The sequence below is a fragment of the Podarcis tiliguerta genome (genome assembly GCF_965153285.1).
Source record: "Podarcis tiliguerta genome assembly, chromosome: 4".
Classification (NCBI taxonomy): Eukaryota; Metazoa; Chordata; class Lepidosauria; order Squamata; family Lacertidae; genus Podarcis; species Podarcis tiliguerta.
In genome coordinates this window covers 61,327,099-61,350,011 of record NC_139537.1, presented here as the reverse complement: position 1 = coordinate 61,350,011, position 22,913 = coordinate 61,327,099, and the positions used below count along the sequence as shown (strand labels likewise).

The following is a 22,913-nucleotide window of genomic DNA, read 5'->3' as shown; positions in this document are numbered from 1 at the left end:
GTTCTTAAACCAAGGCACACTTTCTCTAATGAGGCCTCCTGCCGCCGGTGCCCTTCTACCGTTCAGATTCTGTTCTTAGACCGAGGTAAAGTTCACAAACCGGGACACTACTTCCGGTTTTATGGAGTTCGTAAACCAAATCGTTCATAAACAGGGCTGTTCTTAAACTGAGGTACCACTATAAAGTAATTGTTGAATGCATGAAGCCCTTTTACAGCGATGTAGTGTTAACTTGACAAAGAAGAACTGACTGTAACATATGTTCCAATAATAAATCTAGTTTTGCCCTTCAGAAGGAAATGAAGGCTGGCTATTTTTAAACTTTGGCTTCAACCATAATAGAATATTCTAGTCAAACATATGTAGGAAAGTATTTTCATTGTAGTCATGTACAAGAGTCTCTTCATTTCCTCCTACGTCCCTGATCACTGCCTTCTAATACCTAAAAAGAATGGCACCAAGATTGAGTCTACTGGGGAACCATACCAATAGCTATGGAAGTCCTACTCATTTGTCTTAAGTGTGCAGTGACAGACTGCACTTGGTCAGTGATGAGAGACAGGCATGTTCTTGCTTTCCTCTAAGGCTTCCAGGATTCTTCCATAAGGTGGAATTCTGCCATCAGTGTATGTGTTTCTCTTTACCAGATGGAACGATTCCCTTTTCCTGCCCCCGTGCAATGTTATGGGGGTTCTCCAGACCCTCCCAAGCAGATTTGGGGAGGGCATGGGGACACATGGGGCAGGGAGAGACAGAAAGTCCTGTTGTTTCAGTGGGCCTCTTTGCACCAGTTTCCACTACCACAACAGCTTAGTTGAATCTGGCCTCGAGGACTCAAAACAGTGGAAGACTGAGCCCTGGTCACCTCCCCAGGAAGTAATAGTGTTTGTGTAATGGAAGCTTAGATGCAGCCCTCCAGTCCACCATGCAAATCAGAAGCGTTTGTTAATTGTATCAACAGAGTGGCCATGGAGCTTCACACTCCAAACCCATCCCTACCATCTCCAACCTTCCCATGTGGCCCTGATTTGGGGTGGAAGGACTATAACTGTGTTTTGACAAAGCGCAATGTAATCTCTCATCAGATCTTTCCATTCAACATGGGGAGGCGGGGTGGAAGGTTCAGGGTTTGCCTGCAGAGCCCTGCCACAGATACAGTTAAACAAATATCTGATTGGGCTCTGGAATCTCTGCAAAGGGGTGTCGTTCTTGGAAAGCACTCATTTTCAAGGTAACAGAGAGGACCTGAGCCCTGATAACAATTAAGCCCTGCCTTTCTTTTGGACAAGTTTGGCTCTTCGGGGTTTCCTTGGGCTTTTGGTTTTTTTTAGCAAGCTAGAGACATGATTCATCAGCGATTGTCTTTTGTGTGTTTTTAGGTGGTTTATGAGACTGTGACAAAAATAATACATTAACGATCCAAGGTTTCACTGAAGCTTCCATCACAGGCACTTCCATGGTGCAAGTTGTTGCATTCATGACCTCCTATGTGGGAGAACTTTTAATTTTACCTCCAATGTGTAATCAGTTGTGATTAGAGTAATTTATGAATTGATGATGAATCACATAAGTCAGTAATGAGCTGCAGGTAGCGTGCAGACTCCTGGTAATGTTCACCCACTTCCAACATTGCTTTCCCTTTGCCTTCACCCTGTGAATGCCTTCACTGGTCACAGTACACCAATAGTGGGTGGCATGGTGGGGCACCTCTGGTCACCTAGTCAACAGCTGTGTCATTGCTGCTTACCAACATGTAAAGGGCAAAGTGGTAGTGAGGTTGGCAAAGAGCAAACGCACTGGCAGGACCATCAAATTGGCTCCCACAGCGCCTTCGTACCATGCTGACCTTGCGGCCTCACCTCTTCCCCTTTGCCTCCCAGTAAGCAGCACTGATGTGATGGACCAATGATCAGGGGAGCAGGGCCACCTCACCACACCATCTGCTACTGTAGTACACAGTGTGTGAACTGATTTTAATTGAGAACCTTTTCCAAAACCACCATAGAAGAAGAACCATGGTCCTTGTTACAAAAAGTTTTTAAAAAAACTTAAACCATGGAAACTTAAACCGTGGAACATGGCATCACCAGCCAGTCACAATTCATAGTCCAAACATTGATTGCCTGACACATGTTGCCTGTAGTTAATTATGATACCAGTCTAGAACTTGATACTGAATTGACCTGAATAGGTTGTCTTTATTTACTGCAATCCTCAACAGCTTACTCTTGATTAGTCATACGATTCTGATACATAGGTGTGTTTTTGGTCTGTGTGTCTTTTTAAGGTGATAGGCTTCTAAATGAAGAGGTGAAATCCCACAGATGAGCTGGTCAGAAACGAGGAGCTCTTACTTGAAAAGAAAACTAGTTTATTAAATGGCCAGATTTGGTGAATCCAGTTTATTTTAAACCAAAGTACACTTTTAGAACCTTGACAGTTGACCTTCCATGGGTAAGAATGTTGAACTGTTTGGGGAATCATGGGCTCCTTTTAGTGGCTGATTGTATCCCTCCTCCTCATGCTCTGTGAAACTAAAACCCGACAGCATATTCAGATGTGGGCTGCCCTAGCATAGAGCACCTGGTCCATGTTTGTGGACATGGTGACAATGACCAAATAGTGTATAGTTAAGTTTGCTTTGCAAAGCTCAGACTGAACCTTGCAACTATCATGTGCTCTCCTTGCTGAATTCATACCCATGAGTAGCTCTGGATGCTATTATGTCGGGCAGATCCAGGAATGCAGTTTTAACATGTGATTCAAGTACATGTGCAGTGTATGTGCATCAAATATATACATTGCCAAGCTTTCTATGAGCATGAAGGGGAGGAAGGGAATCTCAGGTGACTAAGCAATGTAATGAAATGAGTTGTTATCGTTATTTTATTTTGCTTTGAAAGTTTTGTGGGTTTCTCAGCCACTGAGGAGGAAATAGTCTTCTAAGAAAGAAATGTGTTTGTAAGCCAGGCGTTGATTTTATCTCTTGAAAGAAAAACTCTCTTCTCTCTTTCTCTCTCTTTCTCTCTTTGTTTTCCTTGCAAAATTCCCAGAGTTCAGCCACTATGGTTTAATGGCTCCCCTAACACTCTTTTGCAATTGTAAGCACTCAGGGGTTTCACTGAAAAGGGTGGCTGGATGCAGCTTCAGGACTAATTGTATCCTACAAAGTTATGTAATTATGCACCAACAGCTGAAGGGACACAATTTTAAGTCAACCTATTGTGACAGACACTGTGTAATGTCATACAATCAAATGCAATGTTTAGTAAACATAAACCTCTTTGTCATTTTGTATTTATTTATACAGGTTTAAAAAAAATAAAGCACACATTTAAAAAAATGTGTTTTGGGGTATATTTGTATTGGTTTATATCAATTTTATACAAAGAATTGTACAACTGTAAGAAATTGTTGCAGTCCCACTGGACAACCCATTTAAGCACACATCAATGGGAATAAATAGGTTTAGGCCCAAGAATGACATACATACAGCTTTTTCTGCTGTGCCGTTTCCCCAGCTTCCTTCCTTTATTGGCCCATGTACCAAGTATGGATTTTCTAGCATGGATTTTTGCTGGCATCTCCATTCAGACTTTGGGAGGGGGTCAGATTTCGTCTTCCCATCCCTCTGTCCCCTGTTGATTTTCAGGGTGTTTAGTCATTTAGAACATTTATTCAATACCTTTCTTTAAAAGCCAATCATTTTGGATTTTTAATACTTGGGGGGTGCACTTTCAGAGTGAAGGGGCTTCATGATTGCCAATCAGCACTATGTACAGCCAGCGATGAAGCTTTATTATCGTAGTATGAGCCAACCAACACTTTACAGCTTCTCTGTATACAGGAAGGGATTTCTGCTCCTATTTATGCTTGATCTAACATAAACCAAGCTTGATTGAATTTCTAGATGTTCATAGGCACTAGAGGTTCATAGCAGACTCAGCTATAAGATGTGTAACATCTGAGCCAAATTCTGGAATTTCAGCTCACCCAAAGGTTTCACCAGAAGTGGTGACACCAGATTGGCGCTGCCCACGCCATATCAGCCTCGTTGTCTCCTCTCTCCTCCACCAAGGAGGTTAGCATTGAAATTCCATCCTACAGGCCAAGACACTTCTGAACTTAATTGTTCTGCCCTCGTAGCAATTCGTAATAATAATATTCAAGATATTCCCTGCCTTACAGGTACCTAAGATGCTGTTGTTTCTTGCTCCTGCCAAGTACCTGCTTTATGGTACACGATGGAAGGAACTGTAGGTTTTGAAAGAAGCAAAGGACCATCAAGTTCAAAGCTTTGCCATTGTGCAGAGAAAACCATCTATCCAATTCAGCCCTGCCCCAAGCAACCTTTTCAATGGAAGCTGAAATATAATAGACGGTGGACACAGCTGCTTCAGATACAAATGTGATCCAAAGCCACGCACTGCAAGGTAAGATTGTGCTTTGTGTGTGTGTGTTTACCATCAACTAGACCTAGAAATAAATTCCAAACATTACGTTCAGATCATAAGTGGAAGCAAAACCCATGCCACTCAAATCTTTTTTCTAGAGGCACTGAATGTCTAGAGATATGGGAAGAATTCTGAAGAGCATATATGTGGAAATTTACTGGCCCAGAGAAACCTCTCTTCAGCAGTACTTCTTTCTGAAATTGTTTCTCCTTGACAATTCTCTGGTGATATTTTTTTTCCGGGGGTGGGGGGGGGGTCTGGGAAGAGTCATCCTGACCTGTAAGCAATGATACCCCTCAAATCTAAGAAAGGTTTCTCTGAAAATCCAAGCTCAAAGCTGAAAATATATGTCTTTCCTCCACTCACATTTCACTTGGTGTGCAGCAGTAAAGCCATATGTTTTTACTGGGTGAATTGATCTATTAATATTTGGGGACTGGGGAATTCTCTCTCAGAATATAATGTTTATAATCATGGAACTTGCTTCCAGCCAACCCATTCAATGTTTCCTTGATATGTCCAACTGGCATGGTTTTCAGGGAGTCTATTAGAAGACAAAGGTAAGAACTGGCTTCTTAAATCAGATCATAATTATACAATTGGATAAGAACAATTGGGCAATGTTTTTTTAAAGGGGGGAGGGAAGACATCCTGAAGAGATGAATTATGATACCTATTTTTAATATGGAACTATTGTTCTGGCACACCAAGATAGAAAGCAAAAAAATAGGAGATCTGGGTGATTTATTTGGTTCTTAAAAGTTAATTCAGCACACGTCTTATGGGCTTATGAAAGTCCTCTCTGCGGGCACAAAATGGTTTGAGGGAGAATTTTAGGATTTGTGCGGATGGACCTAAGAAACAGCTGCTGTAGCAGCATGGTCTCTACCAGCCCTTGCTGATTTGTAGGACAAAATCTGCATGAGGTTAATGCATTTCTAGGCTATTAAACCTCCTACCTATGCCTTCTATGCTATCAAAAATTAAGTGATAACCATGTTTTGGTCTATCACAATGCTCTCAGAAAAGATGGGTATGTGAGTGTTCTTAATGCAAACATGCATAGCAGAAAAACCTATCAGGCAGCGCCACATCCCAAGATGTTGGACTATACTTCTCACCCTCCCTGACCATTGGCATGCTGGCTAGGGAGGATGTGAGTTGGAGTCCAGCAACCTCTGGAGGACCACAGGCTCTCCATTCCTGTCTTGGACATGTGGGGAACAGTTCCAAGCTCACTTACAGGAGGAAGGTAGCAATGTCTCCCCTTGCCCAGTTTTCTGCTGAAGCATCCCTATGGCATTAGAATTTGCATTTCTCAGAGGCAACAGAGACTTCTTTTCAGAAAGTGCAACATGCATAAGTTATATCTTAAGGATTACCAGTCAGTGTCAACAATGACCATGTCACTGACACAAATCATAACAACCTGTTATTCTGACAGGCATTTGTCTTTTAAAAGGAGGATAGCATTGAAAGAGCAACATAATGGGAGAGGTGTTTCCAGCTACCTCACCCTTTGCTTTTGGGAGCCTTATAAGAAGCTGCTGCAGGAGAGAGACGATGAGCAACATCATGGGTGGGTGCTTCTAGGGCTAAGGTAAAACTGTGATGCCCCCTTGTTATTTTTGCTATTGGGTGCTGTATGCTGTTTAAATAATCTTGGTATATTTATAGTATTGAAATGTGACTTTTTGTATGTTGCTATATTTTTATTTTTCTGTGTTATTATGAATTTTTTACTATGTTACTATTTTGTTATGTTATTATGAAATTGTTCTTCTGGTGTTTCTTTGTTGTAAGCTGCTTTGAGCATGATGCGTTTTGTGGAACAGCGGCATACAAATGAAATGAATGAATGAACTGAAAGACGACACGAATATCTGTGAAATGGAGACCCTTGATATTGCCAGCCATTCATCAACAAGTAATTTTTATGACATTACCAAAGGGATTTAAGGGCTCTAAATACAAACTGAGCAGCAAACCGAATACACATTTTTTCCCTGCCTTATAAAATTCCCTCCATGTTGCTGCTTTCTGCTGCTGCAATATTAGTAGCAGAATCCAGCAACAGCCCATCTGTATTTTTCAGGAGACTGTCAGAATGGGAAGAGACTGGAGGTCAGTGTCAGGAGTATATGAGATTGGAAGAGTGCTGCATTTTGCAAGCCTTTTGTGATGGTAGCATTCTCTCAGTTTCTGTCAATGCGGAGTTCTGCAGTGTATTTTAATAAGCAGTGCTTATCCTCTGCTGCAGGCTTGTCGTGTGCATATGATACGCCAGCCATTTACTCTCACCCAGTGGGTGCTTGATAAGCACCCATTTGTGATGGCTGCAAATCATCAAGCACATGGGAGCTCCCCTTCTGACAAACAACAAGAATGAAAGCGTCTATTTTCCTCCTTCAGGGATGCTTAACAGATAACATGTAAATAAAGTCCTCTTTTATTTCTTTTTAATACAATTCTGTACCTTCACACTCACATTCTTGAGGAAAGCCCAGAACAGGGTGCCCAGGGACACAGAGGGAGAGGAGAGGGAGGCAAAGTTCTGTTGCACAAGCAGAAATCCTTGCACCAGCAGAAGCACTTAGCTGGATATCACCCATTGAAGCCAATGGACTTAACTTACTTAAGTTCAGTTAATCTACTCTGAGTATGATTAAGGTTGCATATCACCCATTAATAATAAAACAGTAAAAAAATAAATACAAGAGTCACATACATTTTTTAAAAAAACTTTGCCAGGTAAGATGTCTGCCTGAGTAACAAAGATATAACAATAAAACCCAAGAGCATAGGTACAAACATTTTTTCAATGCAACCTCTATGAAGACTCTCACATGCATCCCAGCTAGTATTGCCTTGGCCACGGCCTGCCATTAATAAATGGAGAAGAGCGTCCCTAAATGGATCTTATGGAGTGGATAGGCTGGTCTGGAAGGAGAAGCTCCTAAAGAGCTGAGGCCATTGTTCTTGGCACAAACTTTCATATTTTGGGGGGCTTTATAGCAAATTAAAGGTAAAGGTAAAGGTACCCCTGCCCATCAGGGCCAGTCGTGACTGACTCTAGGGTTGCGCGCTCATCTCGCTCAAGAGGCCGGGGGCCAGCGCTATCCGCAGACACTTCCGGGTCACGTGGCGAGCGTGACGAAGCTGCATCTGGCGAGCCAGCACCAGAGCAGCACACGGTAATGCCGTTTAGCTTCCCGCCAGTAAGCGGTCCCTATTTATCTACTTGCACTTAGGGGTGCTTTCGAACTGCTAGGTAGGCAGGAGCTGGGACCGAACGACGGGAGCTCACCCCGCCGCGGGGATTCGAACCGCCGACCTTTCGATCGGCAGGTCCTAGGCTCTGTGGTTTAACCCACAGCGCCACCCACGTCCCGTTTTATAGCAAAAGCCTAACTTTAATAAACAACAGAATACACATTCACACCCAAAAGAATTTCTGCACGTTTAGCCAGTTCATAATCTGATCTTTGCACCTTCATATTTCATGTATCATTGATAGTTGGGGTACAGCAACAATGATTACAACCATAATTCTGTTGTTATCTATATAACTAAGCAGGTTAATGAGTTCCACCCAGCTATGCAGACTGAATGTGCACTTTGTCAATTTGGCAGTCAGCATCAGTTTCCCACTGACAGGTGACTTCTAGTTTGAGACTAACTGTTTCCATTAGAAAATAACTAGAGCCAAAATCCAATGCACATCTAATCCCATTGAAACCAACATGCTAAAGCAGACCGAATTCTGTGCAGATTGCCTGGATGGTGGCATAATATAATATTTAGAAAAATACAATTCAAATAAGAAGAAGAATTGTTCACTGGATGGATGTGCATTAGCAATAGTTTCTCTCATGTCTTCCATGCAAGCAAATCTGTGAGTTTATAATAAATTCCATCAGAGCCGAACAAATAATTCATTCTGAATAATTCATCTGATGAGTTTATCCTTTTTTCCTTTGTAAAATATCTACAAGCAGATCTGTTTCCCCCAATTGTATTTATTGCTCCAAATTAGTCATCTTTTTCTGATTCCAGAAAACATATTACAATTTAATTGTAATTATTCTTTGCAAGATTTTCGTATTCATTTGGTATAAACATCCATTACAGTGCAAAGGATTTGAGTCAAACTTTGGCAAGCATATGAATTTGGGCTACCAAGTTCAGCAGCTATTTAAATCAATGTTGGGTGGGGAGAGAAATCAACCAACTATTTGGAAATTTTAATTTACTATTGTTGAGAACTGCCAGCCAAGACCGAGAATATCCCAGTCGTAAACACATCCCAGCTATGACTCAAAGAACTGCCCTTGGATCTTGATCCATAATCACCTGTACTTCTTTGATCTTGACCCAGACTCACCCCCTGCCAAGGGGAAATGCACAAATCTCCCCTGTGGTGAGATAAATCACCTGTCTAGCAATTCATCTCCTTGCAGGTCAAATGCATCAACTCCCAATTTACACAAGAGATGGAGGAGAGTTTTGTTCGATCCATATTTTTACGTGAACCAACCTAATTCACATCTTTAGGACAAATACATGGATTAGAATAAAAGGATCCAAAATCCTTTAGGTTTTGCACTTCTTCAGATTCGCAATGCAGTTCTCGGCTCAAAGAACATACTAAAATGCATTAAGAATGTGGGCAGTTGGGTCAAAATGTGTTTGGAAATGCATATAGTGAGATAAAATTCATACTTAAATAATACATATAATTTTCATGTGGACTTTTTATTTTTAAAAATAGGTTAATACAGAAATGGCCTAAAATTAAATTAGAAATTGGCACACACCAGACCATTCATGCCTACATGGGTTCATAGAAACCCATAGAAACCATGAAATTTCATTGATTGATTGATGAAGCTGTTTGTATCCCACCTTGCAACCTAGGATCTCTGGGCAATTCACAATAAAATCACTAAAAAAAATGTATCATATTCCACCAATTTTTCCCCTAGAAAAAATACAATAAAAACAAGCATATCAGTATCAGTGGTACAAATATCCAAAGACCTGAACAAAAAGCCAGATTTGTACCTGGCATCTGAATACCAGTACTATTGGTACTAACAAAACAAAACAAAATTGGCAGGGATTAAGTGAAGATGGTTATTCATTTTCCTTTTAAAATATTTCAGTAGGCCATAATAGGGTTCTTATTTATTTATTTATTTATGCATGTATGTATTTATATTTCAAATAATTTTATGCCCCTTTTATATTGAAAACACCTATTTCTATCAAAGTGGTTTACAACTTAAAATATCAAATAGGGCATTACAAAGTATCAGAATAGTAGATTGCAGATGAAAGTCAGATACAAAATACACATGCAAAGCAGCATAATTAAAAAGAAAACAAAATAGTCTCTTAAACGTAAAAAGCACAATCGATATAACTCATATGCAAAAATACAATAAAACTCCACAACATCGTTAGCAGCTAATCAAATTAACTGAAATAGAAGCTGCACCCACACTTTCTCTTCCCCCTTATAACCATTCCCAAATACAGCCTTAGCAGTTGTCCACGTGCAAAGCATTCCCACCAAACATACAGGTAACACAGGTAACCCTCAGCCAACATGGTGTTCCAAATGGGGAATAGTTTTCCATTTTTGACATTTGTATACAGAAACTTACCTGTACATAGGAGCTTACCTATGTTCCTAACAGAGCATGGTTCCCCTTTTAAATTTTTGTAAACAGAAATTTACATGATCTTGCTCCTCCATTAACTCACGTCTCTCATTGGCACAGGACAGTTAACAGCAGACAGTCTACGGGTGTGCAAGGAACACTCAACACAACTGCCACGGTAAGTTTCCTCTCAAATGCTTTTATTGTTTCATGTTATTCTATGACCTGCCGCTTTACTGCAGTTTTTCCGGTTGTATTCGTTGCACATGGTTTGATTTGTATATGCGTCCTTCATAAAATAACAAAAATACACATTTTATGTAAATATATATGATGACAATCCTCTGGCAGCCTTGCAATTTGATTTATTTGGATATTTCTATACAGCCCTTCACCATATGGTCACAGGGAGGATGTGTCCAACATATTAAAACACACCAATACTTCCCCTGCCCCTAAATCCAGTTAAAACATCAGTACAAAGTAAGCACAGCATAAAATAAAATAATAGCTTAAGACAGCAACAGGTGCAATACAAACTGAGCTCCACATACTATCCCTCCCCACTTCCGGGCAGAATAGCTATATCTTCCCACTGTTCCTAAAGGATTGCAATGCTGAAGTGAAATGCACCTATGTAGAGCAATTGTCCCAAAGTTTCAAGGCCACCACTGAAAGGTGCTAATACGGCTTTTACAGTCCTCTGTACAGTAGGACACATGGCCTCCTAAGCAGACACCTTCTCCTGAACAGGATGGGTTTTTTAAAAGGAAGCAGGACCCTTCAAATACAAAAATTGCAGAATCAGAGCCCATTTGGCTTCACATTCAGCCCTTCTCAGGACAATTCACTGAGCATACAAACAAAACTTAGACAAAGTTCGGCATAACGATACTGAATTAACCAAAGGCCATTACAAAGCCTTTTGTGGCTGACACGCTCTCAGCAAGCAGTTTTAGTCACGTGTCTTGGCCATTGTAGTGTGCTTTGGTTTTCCACTGTAAAATAAGGCCTAGTTCACAGGGAATTGTAAATAGGAATTATAATTAATGTTTGAGAAGTGCTTCGAAATCTTAGATGAAAAGTGCTAAACCTGAATAAAATATGAAGCAATTCTATGAGCTTTTTAAAATGCACAGCGTATTTCCCCCCAAGAGGACAATAAAAACTAGTTTGATTTAGGTCCTTTTGGAAATAGCTATTTACACAGAATAGTTGATCATCCTGGGCTAAGGATTGTGATATGGAAGATTAAAAGAAAAAAAGAACCGTCAGATCCTATGGGTCTGTTTCAGCTGCAGTGGCACAAACAGAGGGTGTTTTCCCCCACCCGCAGTGCTGTGGCTGAAGCAGCAATCCAAGACAAGGCAGGCAACCCAAGGGAAACCTATTTATTATTATTTTTAAAAATAAAATGCTACTGCCAGAGGCAACCCCAGCTAACATAAGGCAAGATGAAGCAGCATTCAGAGCTGGCAGACTATGAGTATCATTTAGGGCAGCACCATTAAACATAGACACCAACTCTGGGCTTGTCTACACTTCCACTTGTCCCGTCTGTAGAAAGCATGGGGCTGAGTGGCTTTCTAGGCACACTTCCAAGTGGTTTTGCCTTTGCCCCACAGTTTTCCCCTGAAGAAACTTGCTCTTTAGCAGTAAGTCGGAGTAAATGTCAATCCAGAAAAAAGACGGGTTTTCCAGGGGGGAAAGGCAGGGCAAGCAGAGGTGTGGATTAGCCATCTGACTCGGGAAGCACAATCTACTGTCATATTCTCATGCAAGCCACCCCACTGAAAATAATACAAGCAAAGCTGAGGAAAAAGTGATTGCATATTTTCCTTTCACTTCAGTTAGGCCTGTGTGGGACGCCTTCCCAGAGGTTTATGGTCCTTTGGCGTCAAAAAGGTCACTAATTTAGGCCTAGTTGACAAAATCGAGAGGTTTTACTTGTAGTAACCTGGCTACACCAATTGAACTCAACCCAGGGAGCCTTGAAGCTCCTTGGCTAGGGAGCACTCGCCAGTGGTGACTGGTGATATTTTGCCGCAAAATTCCTACCCTGCAGTGCTAAGGCTTTAAATAGTCTTGCTGTACCATCAATTTGAACACTAATTCCTTGAACTTGTCAGAGTGCTTTCTATGGAATGTTTTCTTGTGGGAAATGTAGCCATCCCAGGAAAATATCACCCTTGAAAGGTGGCGAGATCCCATTGCCTAGAACAGTTCAATTGGCCTTGTGCATGGAAGAGCCAGTCCTGCCAGTCTCACAGGTACCACCTTGCTGCCTTGTTTACATTTGTCTCAGGGCAGCAGAAACCTCAAGGGAGCAACAGCCGATTTGTGCAAGGGGAAAGGCATGGCCTGAGGTCAAGCTTGAGGGCTGCCCTAGGGTAAAATTGATGACTGCCTGCAGCTGAGCTATGATTCTACTGCTACTGCGGTAAGCCATGCTGGCCTCATTAAAAACAATGGCTTGTATCCAACATTAGTCATACACAAAGAAGAACCACTGAAATTTAAAGATGTGACTAGCTTAGGTCCTGTAATGTGGGTGGGTCTACTGTGAGTAGAACTGTTGGGCACAATCCAATGGGTTTAATTAATCTCTACTATGTGTTGAGTTCAGCAGTGACCAGCGAAGTGGTTCACTAGCAAAATTGCCAGTCGCTACTGTGAAGGGTGGTGCTGTGGTCTAAACCACTGAGTCCCTTGGGCTTGCCGATCAGAAGGTTGGCGGTTCAAATCCCCACGGCGGGGTGAGCTCCCATTGCTCGCTCCCTGCTCCTGCCAACACAGCAGTTCGAAAGCACGTCAAAGTGCAAGTAGATAAATAGGTACCGCTCAGGCGGGAAGGTAAACGGCGTTTTCGTGCGCTGCTCTGGTTCGCCAGAAGCAGCTTAGTCATGCTGGCCACATTACCTGGAAGCTGTATACCGGCTCCCTCGGCCAATAAAGTGAGATGAGCGCCGCAACCCCAGAGTCGTCCGTGACTGGACCTAACAGTCAGGGGTCCCTTTACCTTTATCTTTACTATGAAGCAAACAAGGAAGGAAAGGAACACCAACTCACTCCTTCATACAAGCACAAGGGTGCTGACTGGATAGCTCCCCTGGCTCAGGCACAGGCTGTTAACATCCACAGGGGCAACTATCCAGTCAACAAGTAGGCAGCTGTATGCTGTGCCTCTTGCCTCTAGGGCTACCTCCCAATATGTAAAGAAATTACCCTCCCTCTTGATCACCACAGAGAACGCTCTGGCAGGCCACCTCAGCAGTAACCACCAGCTGGAATGTGACTATTGTCTTTTCTCGGTACAATTAAAATTCCTGACATGCTTCTGTAGGTGTGCTGCGAGTTAATTATATTCAAACCTAAATGCAACTGAGACAGAGTAGGGTTCTCTCACCACCGCCCCTGCCACACACACATCAATAAAAATTTAATGTTTGAGAGTTAATTCATAGGTAACATGGATTTCACTGAGGGCTCAGGTCTGTCTGATCCATTCACCCGTGGAATAAAAGCATTTAGAAGTAACAGGGATGATGCTGTTGTTAGCAGCCAATATGTTCATTGCTGTGCAGTTTTAACAAAATCACCTTACCCTGAATAAGACTGATGAGTAATTTGGGATGGCTCTGCACCTAAAGAGGCATTACATGGTTTTATATTTGCTTAGTCATTTTGCCCTTCATTTCTCATTTAAGGACTTGCTTTAGTCTCTTGTAAAACCAGGAAGGAAAATGTATGAAGAGAAGCTGACACATTCTACAATGCTTGTGTTTTTCTAAACTGCTAGAAAAGCAGCGCTCAAACCAGGTCATTCTGAATAGTCATTTAAAATATTACAACCTTGATCACTAACAGCAGAGTTGGGTAACCTGTGCCTTTTCAAATGATGGACTGCAATAGCCTTTTCCAGCCTATTGCCCTCAGACACTGCTGAACTCCAGCTCCCATTAGCCCAAGCTGGTAATGCAAAGGGTAAGTGATGATAGGATTGGAGTCCAATAATATCTGAAAGCCACCAGGTTGAGAAAGGCTGAACTGCAGCTCCTCTCCCAAGTAGATCATGTGGTGACAAGCAGAACATGCATACTCCTGCCAGGCAGCAGATCCACTACGCCTACAAAGAACCCTGGGTTCTCAGCACCCTTAACAAACTACATTTCCCAGGATTCATTGGGGGAAGCCATGACCCTTAAAGTGGTAAAAGGGTGCTTTATAAATGCATGGTGTAGATGTGACCCAAGAGTAAGAGGAAGGACAACTCACACTTCCTCTCCTCTTCACTTGTTCAGAACAGGCTGGCCCCATCATTAGGCAGAGTGAGATGGCCATCTCTAGCAGCTGTTTTGGGGTGTCAAGAAAGGGCAGCAAATTATTAGTTATTTAATTTGCCATTTTTGTCTTTTACTCCCAGAGAAGGATTTTCTGTCTGAGGTGCCATCATAGCCAGACACACTTAAATACCATACATCTTGGCTTGAGGAAGGGGAACACCATGTGTGGCTCCACCTCAAACAGCAACATTTCTTAGGAGCAAGCAATTGTATTCTCAATGACACCCTCTTGTCACCTTCATTAAAATTAATAAGGCTCTAGGGGCTTATTTTAGAGATCACAATGGTCACACAGAGCACAGAATATTTAGCTGTAGCAAAAAGAAAAGTAAAAAGTAATAATTTATCAGAAGACAACTGACTGGTGTTCAAGAGAAGGCTTTGCATATTCAGGTCTGAGATATTTATTCATGAATTCTAGATGAATTGTTGTGCTACCGAAAAGCACTTTCTGTCATTTAACAGAGCCTCCGGAATCTTATCACTCATTCTTTCAAAGTCAGAAATCCTGATGTTTGTTTATTTTAGTGGGGGTTTTCTGTTTCTTTTTTCAAACTTATTTATGTAATAAGTTCACCGGACATAAAATGAAAAGAGCACTTAACGCGAAAGGTCAGAAATTACACCGGGAGACAGAATTCAGTACATAACAACATAACGGTACCTAAGCAATCACCGTGGCCAACTTGTTTATAATTAGACTTTGCATTTAAGAAAGCAAAAATGGTTTGGTTTTGTTTTATTTAGTAGTCTTTCCATGTGATGTTTAGTACCTCATAATGCCATTTTTCATGTTGTTTATAAAATCAAATCACTATTATTGAGAGGGTTGGGGGGTTTTTTCAGTAAGCAAGCAGCCCTTTTTTCATTGCAAGCAGCCCTTGTTGTGAGTACAAAGACGCTCAGCTTTCACTTCTTCACAGTCTTAAGGATGATCTCTGATGGCTCTTTAATTAGTGTGCTCTTTTGATGCACAGGTTTGAGAAATTGTAATGGCACTAATGTGTTTTTGTCATAGTCTAGAACAGAGCTAGCTCAAGGCATTTTGCTGTCTGAGGCAGGCATAGGCAAACTCGGCCCTCCAGATGTTTTGGGACTACAACTCCCATCATCCCTGACCACTGGTCCTGTTAGCTAGGGGTGATGGAAGTTGTAGGCCAAAAACATCTGGAGGGCCAAGTTTGCCTATTCCTGGTCTGAGGTGAAGGACAATGCAACAAACCCACATGCACACATACTATGAGCAGAAGTTGAAGAGGCTAACTGGCAAACTTATTTCAAATGTGGCTGTGAACACACTATACTTTCAAAGCACATTTCACCCCTCAAAGATCTCTGGTCACTGTCATTTGTTAAGTGCTGCAGAGAACTGTAACTCTGTGAGTTTGGCTCTCTATAGAGCAGGTTGAATGGCACATCAAGTTGTCCATCACCTCACTTCTGCTGCTCCCCATCTCCCAGTATCTGCTGCTGAAAAGTAGGGCCATCACACATACACGGGATTTTCATGGTGGTTTATCATAGCAGACATTCTCACTACAGATGCCCAAGCTTCACAAATCATAGTATGATGACCACATGGGTAAAAAAAATGAGTAGAACTGCCAGCTAGATTTTTGGCATCTTGGTATACTATAAACAGAGCTGGCCCAGCTAGTAGGCAGAGCGAGGATGCACCCAAAATTGACACCAATGGCAGCGCAAAATGCAGCAGAGCAGGTGGTGGCAGGAGCAGGTAGGTGGGGGCAACAGCAATGGCAGCAGAAGGACCAAGCAACACTCCCCGTTTTGCCTCAAGCTGTGAACTGTAATGTGCCGCCCCTGACTATACAATATTGATTCTGCATACTGATGAAGTACTTAAGGTTAAGTCTCACTTCTTGTTCACGCTGCCTGCTATGCCCTGATGTCGGAATTCTGCAGATCAATGAAACTGTGATGTGCCAAGTTACAGCAGATAAGCTAGATGTTTAACATCACACCAAAGTTAGTCCCCCCTCCTTCCAATTTCCTTCTGTCGCTGCAGTTGTTTACATTAGAAATATTTTGCTGAAATTGGATTTTTATGAGAAATCTTACTGTGCTACTAATCTTTCATTGCTATCAGATTGGTTTCATGGACATTTCATGGGCATCCAGTGAGTCACACTCTTTACTAGACAGCCGGCCATCTCCATATCATTGCTGGGTTTGATTTAAGGTATAGTTCCATGCAGAACATATTGCAGAAGTCAAATGGTAAGGTGATAAAAAGTATGAATGATGACAGCAATCCTGCATCCTAAAGTACGATCTGCAGTCTCTGTGCCAGGAAAAGAAACGCCTTGTCGGACACAAATGAAATGCGCTTCCTCGTATCTCAAGTGACTAAGGAGGCCCAGAAGCCCAGCTTCCTGAGGCAGTCCAGAAGTCGCAAACCTATGATATTTTCTTCCATAAACCCTATAATTTCAAAAATAATATGAACTCGCAACTGAAAAAGGTACCAAGGTACCACACGTACACTAAAGAGTGAAACTTCCTTTCTTTTTTCTCTTCTTTTGTGCCAATGACATAATATTGTAATTAGGCCCTGCTCCAATTCCATACCCGGTTGAACTTTTGTAAGATTATGAACACAAAACAAGTCTAGATTTCAAAGCCACTTTTTAGCCACAAACATATTGGCACAGTTTGCCACACAAAATGCTATGCCAAACCATGACTTAGAAGAAATGAGTAGGCTCCTGAAGAGCCTACTTTTGCTCCATCCATATCATTCTGCTGCTATGGTGAGCTAATCCATCCACATGGTGTGAGGATAAATAAGGTAAACAATGGAATGGTGCTGTCCAACTGGAAAAAGAAAGGAGTGAGAAACCTGAGTGGCTTGGGTTCAATTCCTGCTCACAAGACAAAAAGCTCAGTTGGGAACTCTGTCCCAGCTATGTCTCTGTCCTAACAACTGACACACAGTACCTTTGTGGTTTTCTTACACCATTCTAATTCAACATTGGGCAAACATTTTATAACAGGAACTAGTCAGAACCCTTGTTCAGTCTGACAATCAACAGTTGTATCAATTATCCCTGTCATTTATTCATCTCCAGCTATGAATGATTAAAGACAGAACAATATTCCAGAGCCAAAATAATGCATGACTGAAACTGTGAATATAAATAAGTAAAACCTATTCATCTCTTCATGAACACAAATCTCTCAGAGAGGACTACAAATTAAAAGGATGTCCTTGAATGTCAAAATGTGTGTGCTTATTTCAGAGTTAAATAAAAGAACAAGAGCGCATAGAATTAACTTGGTTCTTGGGGAATCATTTCACTTTTTAACTTACACTGCTGTAATCCCAGTAGAGCTGGTGGGGCTCTCCCATCTGCTTCAGTGGTCAGTGAGTGCCATACTAAGTCACTATTCAAACATTTAATTAAATTCATTTTACAGGCATAGGCAAACTCGGCCCTCCAGATGTTTTTGGCCTACAACTCCCATGATCCCTAGCTAACAGGACCAATGGTCAGGGATCATGGGAGTTGTAGGCCAAAAACATCTGGAGGGCCGAGTTTGCCTATGCCTGATTTAGCATTTCCTATTTTGAGGGTATCTGAGGTGGAATAAAAACAAGACACTTCCAAGTACCATCTGCACCTACTTTACTCTTGCACCAATCATAGTAACAGATGAAGCTGCCTTATAGCAACTCAGACCATTAGTTCATCTGGCTCAGTACTGTTAACACTGACTGACAGCAGCTCTCCAGTTCTGAGAGCTGAGCTTTCCTAGCCTTCATGGCTGTGTGGGGGTTTGAACCCTCATCTCCCAGGTCCTAGTTCAACACACTAACCACTACACCACACTGACTCTCTCTAAACATTTCTGCAAGCAATTTCTGTAGTATTATGCAACTTTTGAAGGATCATTGTGTTTCGGTTCACGTATTGGTTCAAGGAGTGTGAATTAGTTAGTTCCTCATTAAAATGCAAGCAAAATTGAATTTCTCCCCATCCCTAGATTGAACCTGAGACTTTCTGCATGCAAAGCACACACTCAACCAGTTCTTCCCCTAGGATGGCACAGGGAAATTGGGAAGAGGCAGCCAAGGAGCTAGACACAGTTAAAACCTCTTCCCAAGCCAGAGTTATTGCAGCAGACAATTGCGCCTAGCCTTCAATTCACACCATCTCAGTTCCTGAACAGGGAGTTGTAATAAAAGGCATTTTCCTCTTTTCTGGGCAAGAAAAGTCACAGCTATCGCATTTATTGTGCTTTCACAAGGGGCAAATGAAAGCTTTCCATCACAGTGATTCAATTTCAGAACAAACACTTTCTATTCTTTGACAGTATTTCTTAACCCTTTCTTGGGTTTTCAGATCTAAGGAGAGATCAATAAAGGTAAGCAACAAGTCATCCGTCACATATAAATACAGAGACAGAACACAAACAAATCAAGAGCTCTGTTGTACTCAAGTCCTTCCTGAAGGCTTCCCATAGAGAGCAGGGAGTTGGGCTCATATACCTGTATGCTATAGCAGATCACAGCAGTGTTTACATGTGTGTAAGCATAAAAGCTGTAGTACACAGTAAAATCACAGTATGAAATGGGCATAAGTTTTAATATATTTTTAATCTTTTGTTGGAAGCCGCCCAGAGTGGCTAGGGAAACCCAGCCAGATGGGTGGGGTATAAATATTATTATTATTATTATTATTATTATTATTATTATTCCCCTATGCAAGTATTAGTGGCACCACATGGAAGACCCCACAGGTCTCAATATTTCTCCACCACCAATATGGCTGGTGCATGTGAAAGGAATGTACTAGGAGATTGGCTAGGTCTATACACAGACCCCTCTACTTTATTAATACCTCCACCTTAATGGTGTTCAAGCCAGTCAAGAACCTAATGAAAGACATGTGAAGTCCTCTCATTCCCCATAATGGCATTGTGTGCAGCTTGCTTGCTGTAGTACAGTGGTACCTCAGGTTACAGACACTTCAGGTTACAGACTCCGCTAACCCAGAAATAGTACCTCAGGTTAAGAACTTTGCTTCAGGATGAGAACAGAAATTGCGCGGCGGCGGCAGGAGGCCCCATTAGCTAAGGTGATACCTCAGGTTAAGAACAGTTTCAGGTTAAGAACGGACCTCTGGAAGGAATTAAGTTCTTAACCCGAGGTACCACTGTAGAGGGAAAGATGAGAACTGTTGAGTCTGGTAGGGATGCCTTTGCTTACAGGCCCTATACCTTTATGCAGGAAAAGATTATGTTCAAAGCAGTAGCGGACAGCATGTTTGAGCACCACCACTCCCCTGACCTCTAGTCAATTGCATCACTGCTACTTACCGGGAGCTAGAGAAGGATAGTGTGAGCAGCAGCAAGGTCAGCATGGTGCAAACACACTGGAGAAGCCAGTCTGGTGCAGTTGTACCACGCCAACCACACTGCTACCTCCCCTCTTTTTACCTCTCAGTAAGCCGCAGAGACATGACTGATCCGAGGGTCAAGTGAATGGCAACATCTTACCATGTCGTCTGCTGCTAGTTCAATGTTTTTCTTTTTAACTTCTTCTCAAATACACACATAGGTATGTGTCCTTCAGACTCATTGTTTAACAGCTAAAGTCTAGCTTGGTGTACTGTAACTGGTATGAGGCCTAATCATAGGCTCCATATCCTAGGGGCCGAGGCACTGTCTCCCTCCCCCCATGTTTTTTCAGGGGGGGTGGGCCTTCTCAATGTTCACAGGGCATTCAGCTCCAGTCCCTGGCTCCTCCCGATATCATGCGTGTCTGACGTCAGGGCATCATGTCAGGCCCCCTCAATCATCTTGAGAAGATGATTAAAGTTGCTGGGCTTTCACCTAGAAATGCTGTTTTCCTATTAATGCAGCCAAATCACATAAATGCTAAATTAGGATAAATAAAGCGTTGCATTAAAAAAAAAAAAGTAATATAAAAGCAAATGGACTTCTATAAAGACGAGACAGGAAGAATTAACCTTATAGAACTCAGTAATTTGCTATTTGAATACATTGTTTCAGTCCAAAGATGAAATACACTCACATTTGGGGGTGGAAAGGAGAGCGCTGTTTTTATTCAGAACCAAAGAAAGCAGTTTTATACTGAGTCGGGCCATTGGTCAACTGAGTTTCAATCCTGTTCCAGGTCAGCAGTATGTGCAGAGGGTGGAGAACAATAGCCCAAGAGCATCATCCTGGAGCAATTTGGTTCCAAAATTGTGGGTAACGTGCACTGAATAGCTGGATCGGGCTACTGAATTGCAGGGCACAGGATCCACAGGTGCAGGGACAGATCTGATGTAAAGAGATGTTGTGCTAACAGACTACAAGTACAGTCTTAAATTCTCAAATCACAGTTCACAAGCTGATGGGAGAAGGGAGCTTTAAAAAGGAAATGCTCTCTCTTAGAGCCTTGTGCTGCCAAGTCACTGAGTGGCCTTGAGCTGTCTCCTTCACTGGTCTTTGGTGAGGTAAGAAGAAGTTCAGAATGACCACTAGAAGGCTCTGAAATTATGGGATCGAATTATGAGATCCAGCTACATGTTCTTTTATCTCAAGAAAATCCATACATTGTTTTCCCTCAGACTGAGTTTCAGGGAGATTAATAAATGGTGGGGCCTCAAGGCTTCCTCTACCTTGAGATCACTGTAAGTTGGATCTCACCCCAGATCAAAAACCAAATACATCTACAATAAAATACCTGCATTTCCAAGGCTGATACAAAATTACATAAAATCTCCATAGAGACAGATGTAATCCATTGCATTCAAAATGGTGCTTTCTGAAGGTTCACCATCACAGAACTTGTGGGAACAAAGGTATATAACTTCTTTTTGAGGAAAATGCTATAAATGACATAAAAACAGAATCCGTGATACAGTGGTACCTCGCAAGACGAATGCCTCGCAAGACGAAAGAGTTTTTTGTTTTTTGAGTTGCTTCGCAAGACGAATTTCCCTTTGGACTTGCTTCGCAAGACGAAAACGTTTTGTGCCTTTTTCTTAAAACCGTCAATGCATTCCTATGGGAAACCGTCAATGCATTTCCTATGGGAAACCGTGCTTCACAAGATGAAAAATTCACAAGACGAAAAAACTTGCAGAACGAATTAATTTCGTCTTGTGAGGCACCACTGTATTTATAACTTCACATTTTCAAAAAGTTTATTATTATGACATTTATATCCCACCATTCCTTCAAGAAGTTCAAGGTGGCATAGATGGTTCTCCCTCTCTACGTTTTCTCACAACAGCCCTGAGAGGTAAGTTAGGCTGAGAGACCGTGACTGGCCCAAAGTCATCCGGTGAACTTAATAGCTCAGTTAGCATTTGAAGTCTGGTCTTCCTAGGTACTAGTCCAAGAAGACAATTGACTGAATATTCTACCTTTTAAATAAATAATAATATAAGCTAGCTAGTAACAGAAAAAAGTGTTATCAATTTTAAATTAACTGCAGCCCATGGTATTTTGTTAAAAATATTGGTAGATGATGGAGTAGTTTAATACCACATACATGTGACATTAATATGAATGCCAATGTAATGTCCTCCAATTTCTGCTATTCTAATGGTTTTACTTATTAATTTTTAAAAATACTCCTGTCCTGCTTTTTTCATTAAGTGAACTCAAGAAGGCTTGAGTTACAAAACATGACCTTACAGTAACTTAAAACTCATAAAACAAACTGTACAAGGAACAGGATTATTATTATTATTTTAAAAAATATATATTACCACATTAATTAAATTGCACCTAGAAAAACAGCGCAAGCTTGTGTTAAGCCTACAATGTTGGCCCTAGTAGCCTTAGTTTCTAAATTCTTATTTCATAAGCGTTTCCTTCCTGACAGACTTCAGGAATACATAACGTGGCTTAACCCTGTCAGCTCTTGAAAAAGAAAAAGAAAACCATACAGTATTTCTATAATAATATTTTCTACACATGCCAACACATAGAGAGCACAGTTGTCCTAAATGTTTCACATGTGTAGGGGACACCTGGCAATGCAGAAACCACTTATAATAGCTTGTAAAGTAATGCAGCAAGTAATGCTTGTAAAGTAATGCAGCAAGTATTTCAGAACCTCTGCCCTTTCCCAAAAGTATCGGAAAACATGTTAGATAATGTTAGGCTGAGTAGACAACACAGTGCCTCCCTCCATCCAACTCTCTCTCACTCTTGCATGCTCTGTTTACTTCTCATAGTGGTGCAGTCGCTTTCCAAATAAAGGAGCTGTTTCCATGACACTAAACCCTTAATTTGTAGCAGCATATAAACAGGCTGGTAGAAGAACAATGTGCCTCTGCATTGTTAATCCACCTCCTCTTCCTTACATTGAGCTTTGGGCAGACAGAGAAAACCTTCACAGAAATCAAATGTGAAAAATTGTTCCTCGTAACTAGAAAGCGTCACCATCTTGACTTTTGTGTCCTTAT

At 41.6% G+C, this 22,913-nt stretch overlaps 1 protein-coding gene across 4 annotated transcripts in view; it reads left to right on the top strand.

Moving 5' to 3' along the window:
- Nucleotides 1–3,553: 3,553 nt before the first annotated feature.
- LOC310677107 (uncharacterized protein) overlaps nt 3,554–22,913 on the top strand; it is a 41,355-nt gene continuing 21,995 nt past the window's right edge. The window contains exons 1-5 of one of the 4 annotated variants that reach the window (XM_083439498.1): nt 3,554–4,433; nt 4,945–5,014; nt 5,899–6,054; nt 10,241–10,298; nt 16,571–16,847. In XM_083439498.1, coding sequence (XP_083295624.1) covers nt 4,983–5,014; nt 5,899–6,054; nt 10,241–10,298; nt 16,571–16,657 — 333 coding nt within the window. In that variant the 5' untranslated portion in view covers nt 3,554–4,433; nt 4,945–4,982 and the 3' untranslated portion in view covers nt 16,658–16,847. Of the gene's footprint in view, nt 4,434–4,944; nt 5,015–5,898; nt 6,055–10,240; nt 10,299–16,570; nt 16,848–20,623; nt 20,697–22,913 lie in introns of those variants that run through there. The other 3 variants (XM_083439497.1, XR_014510920.1, XM_083439499.1) reach the window with 3 other exon arrangements.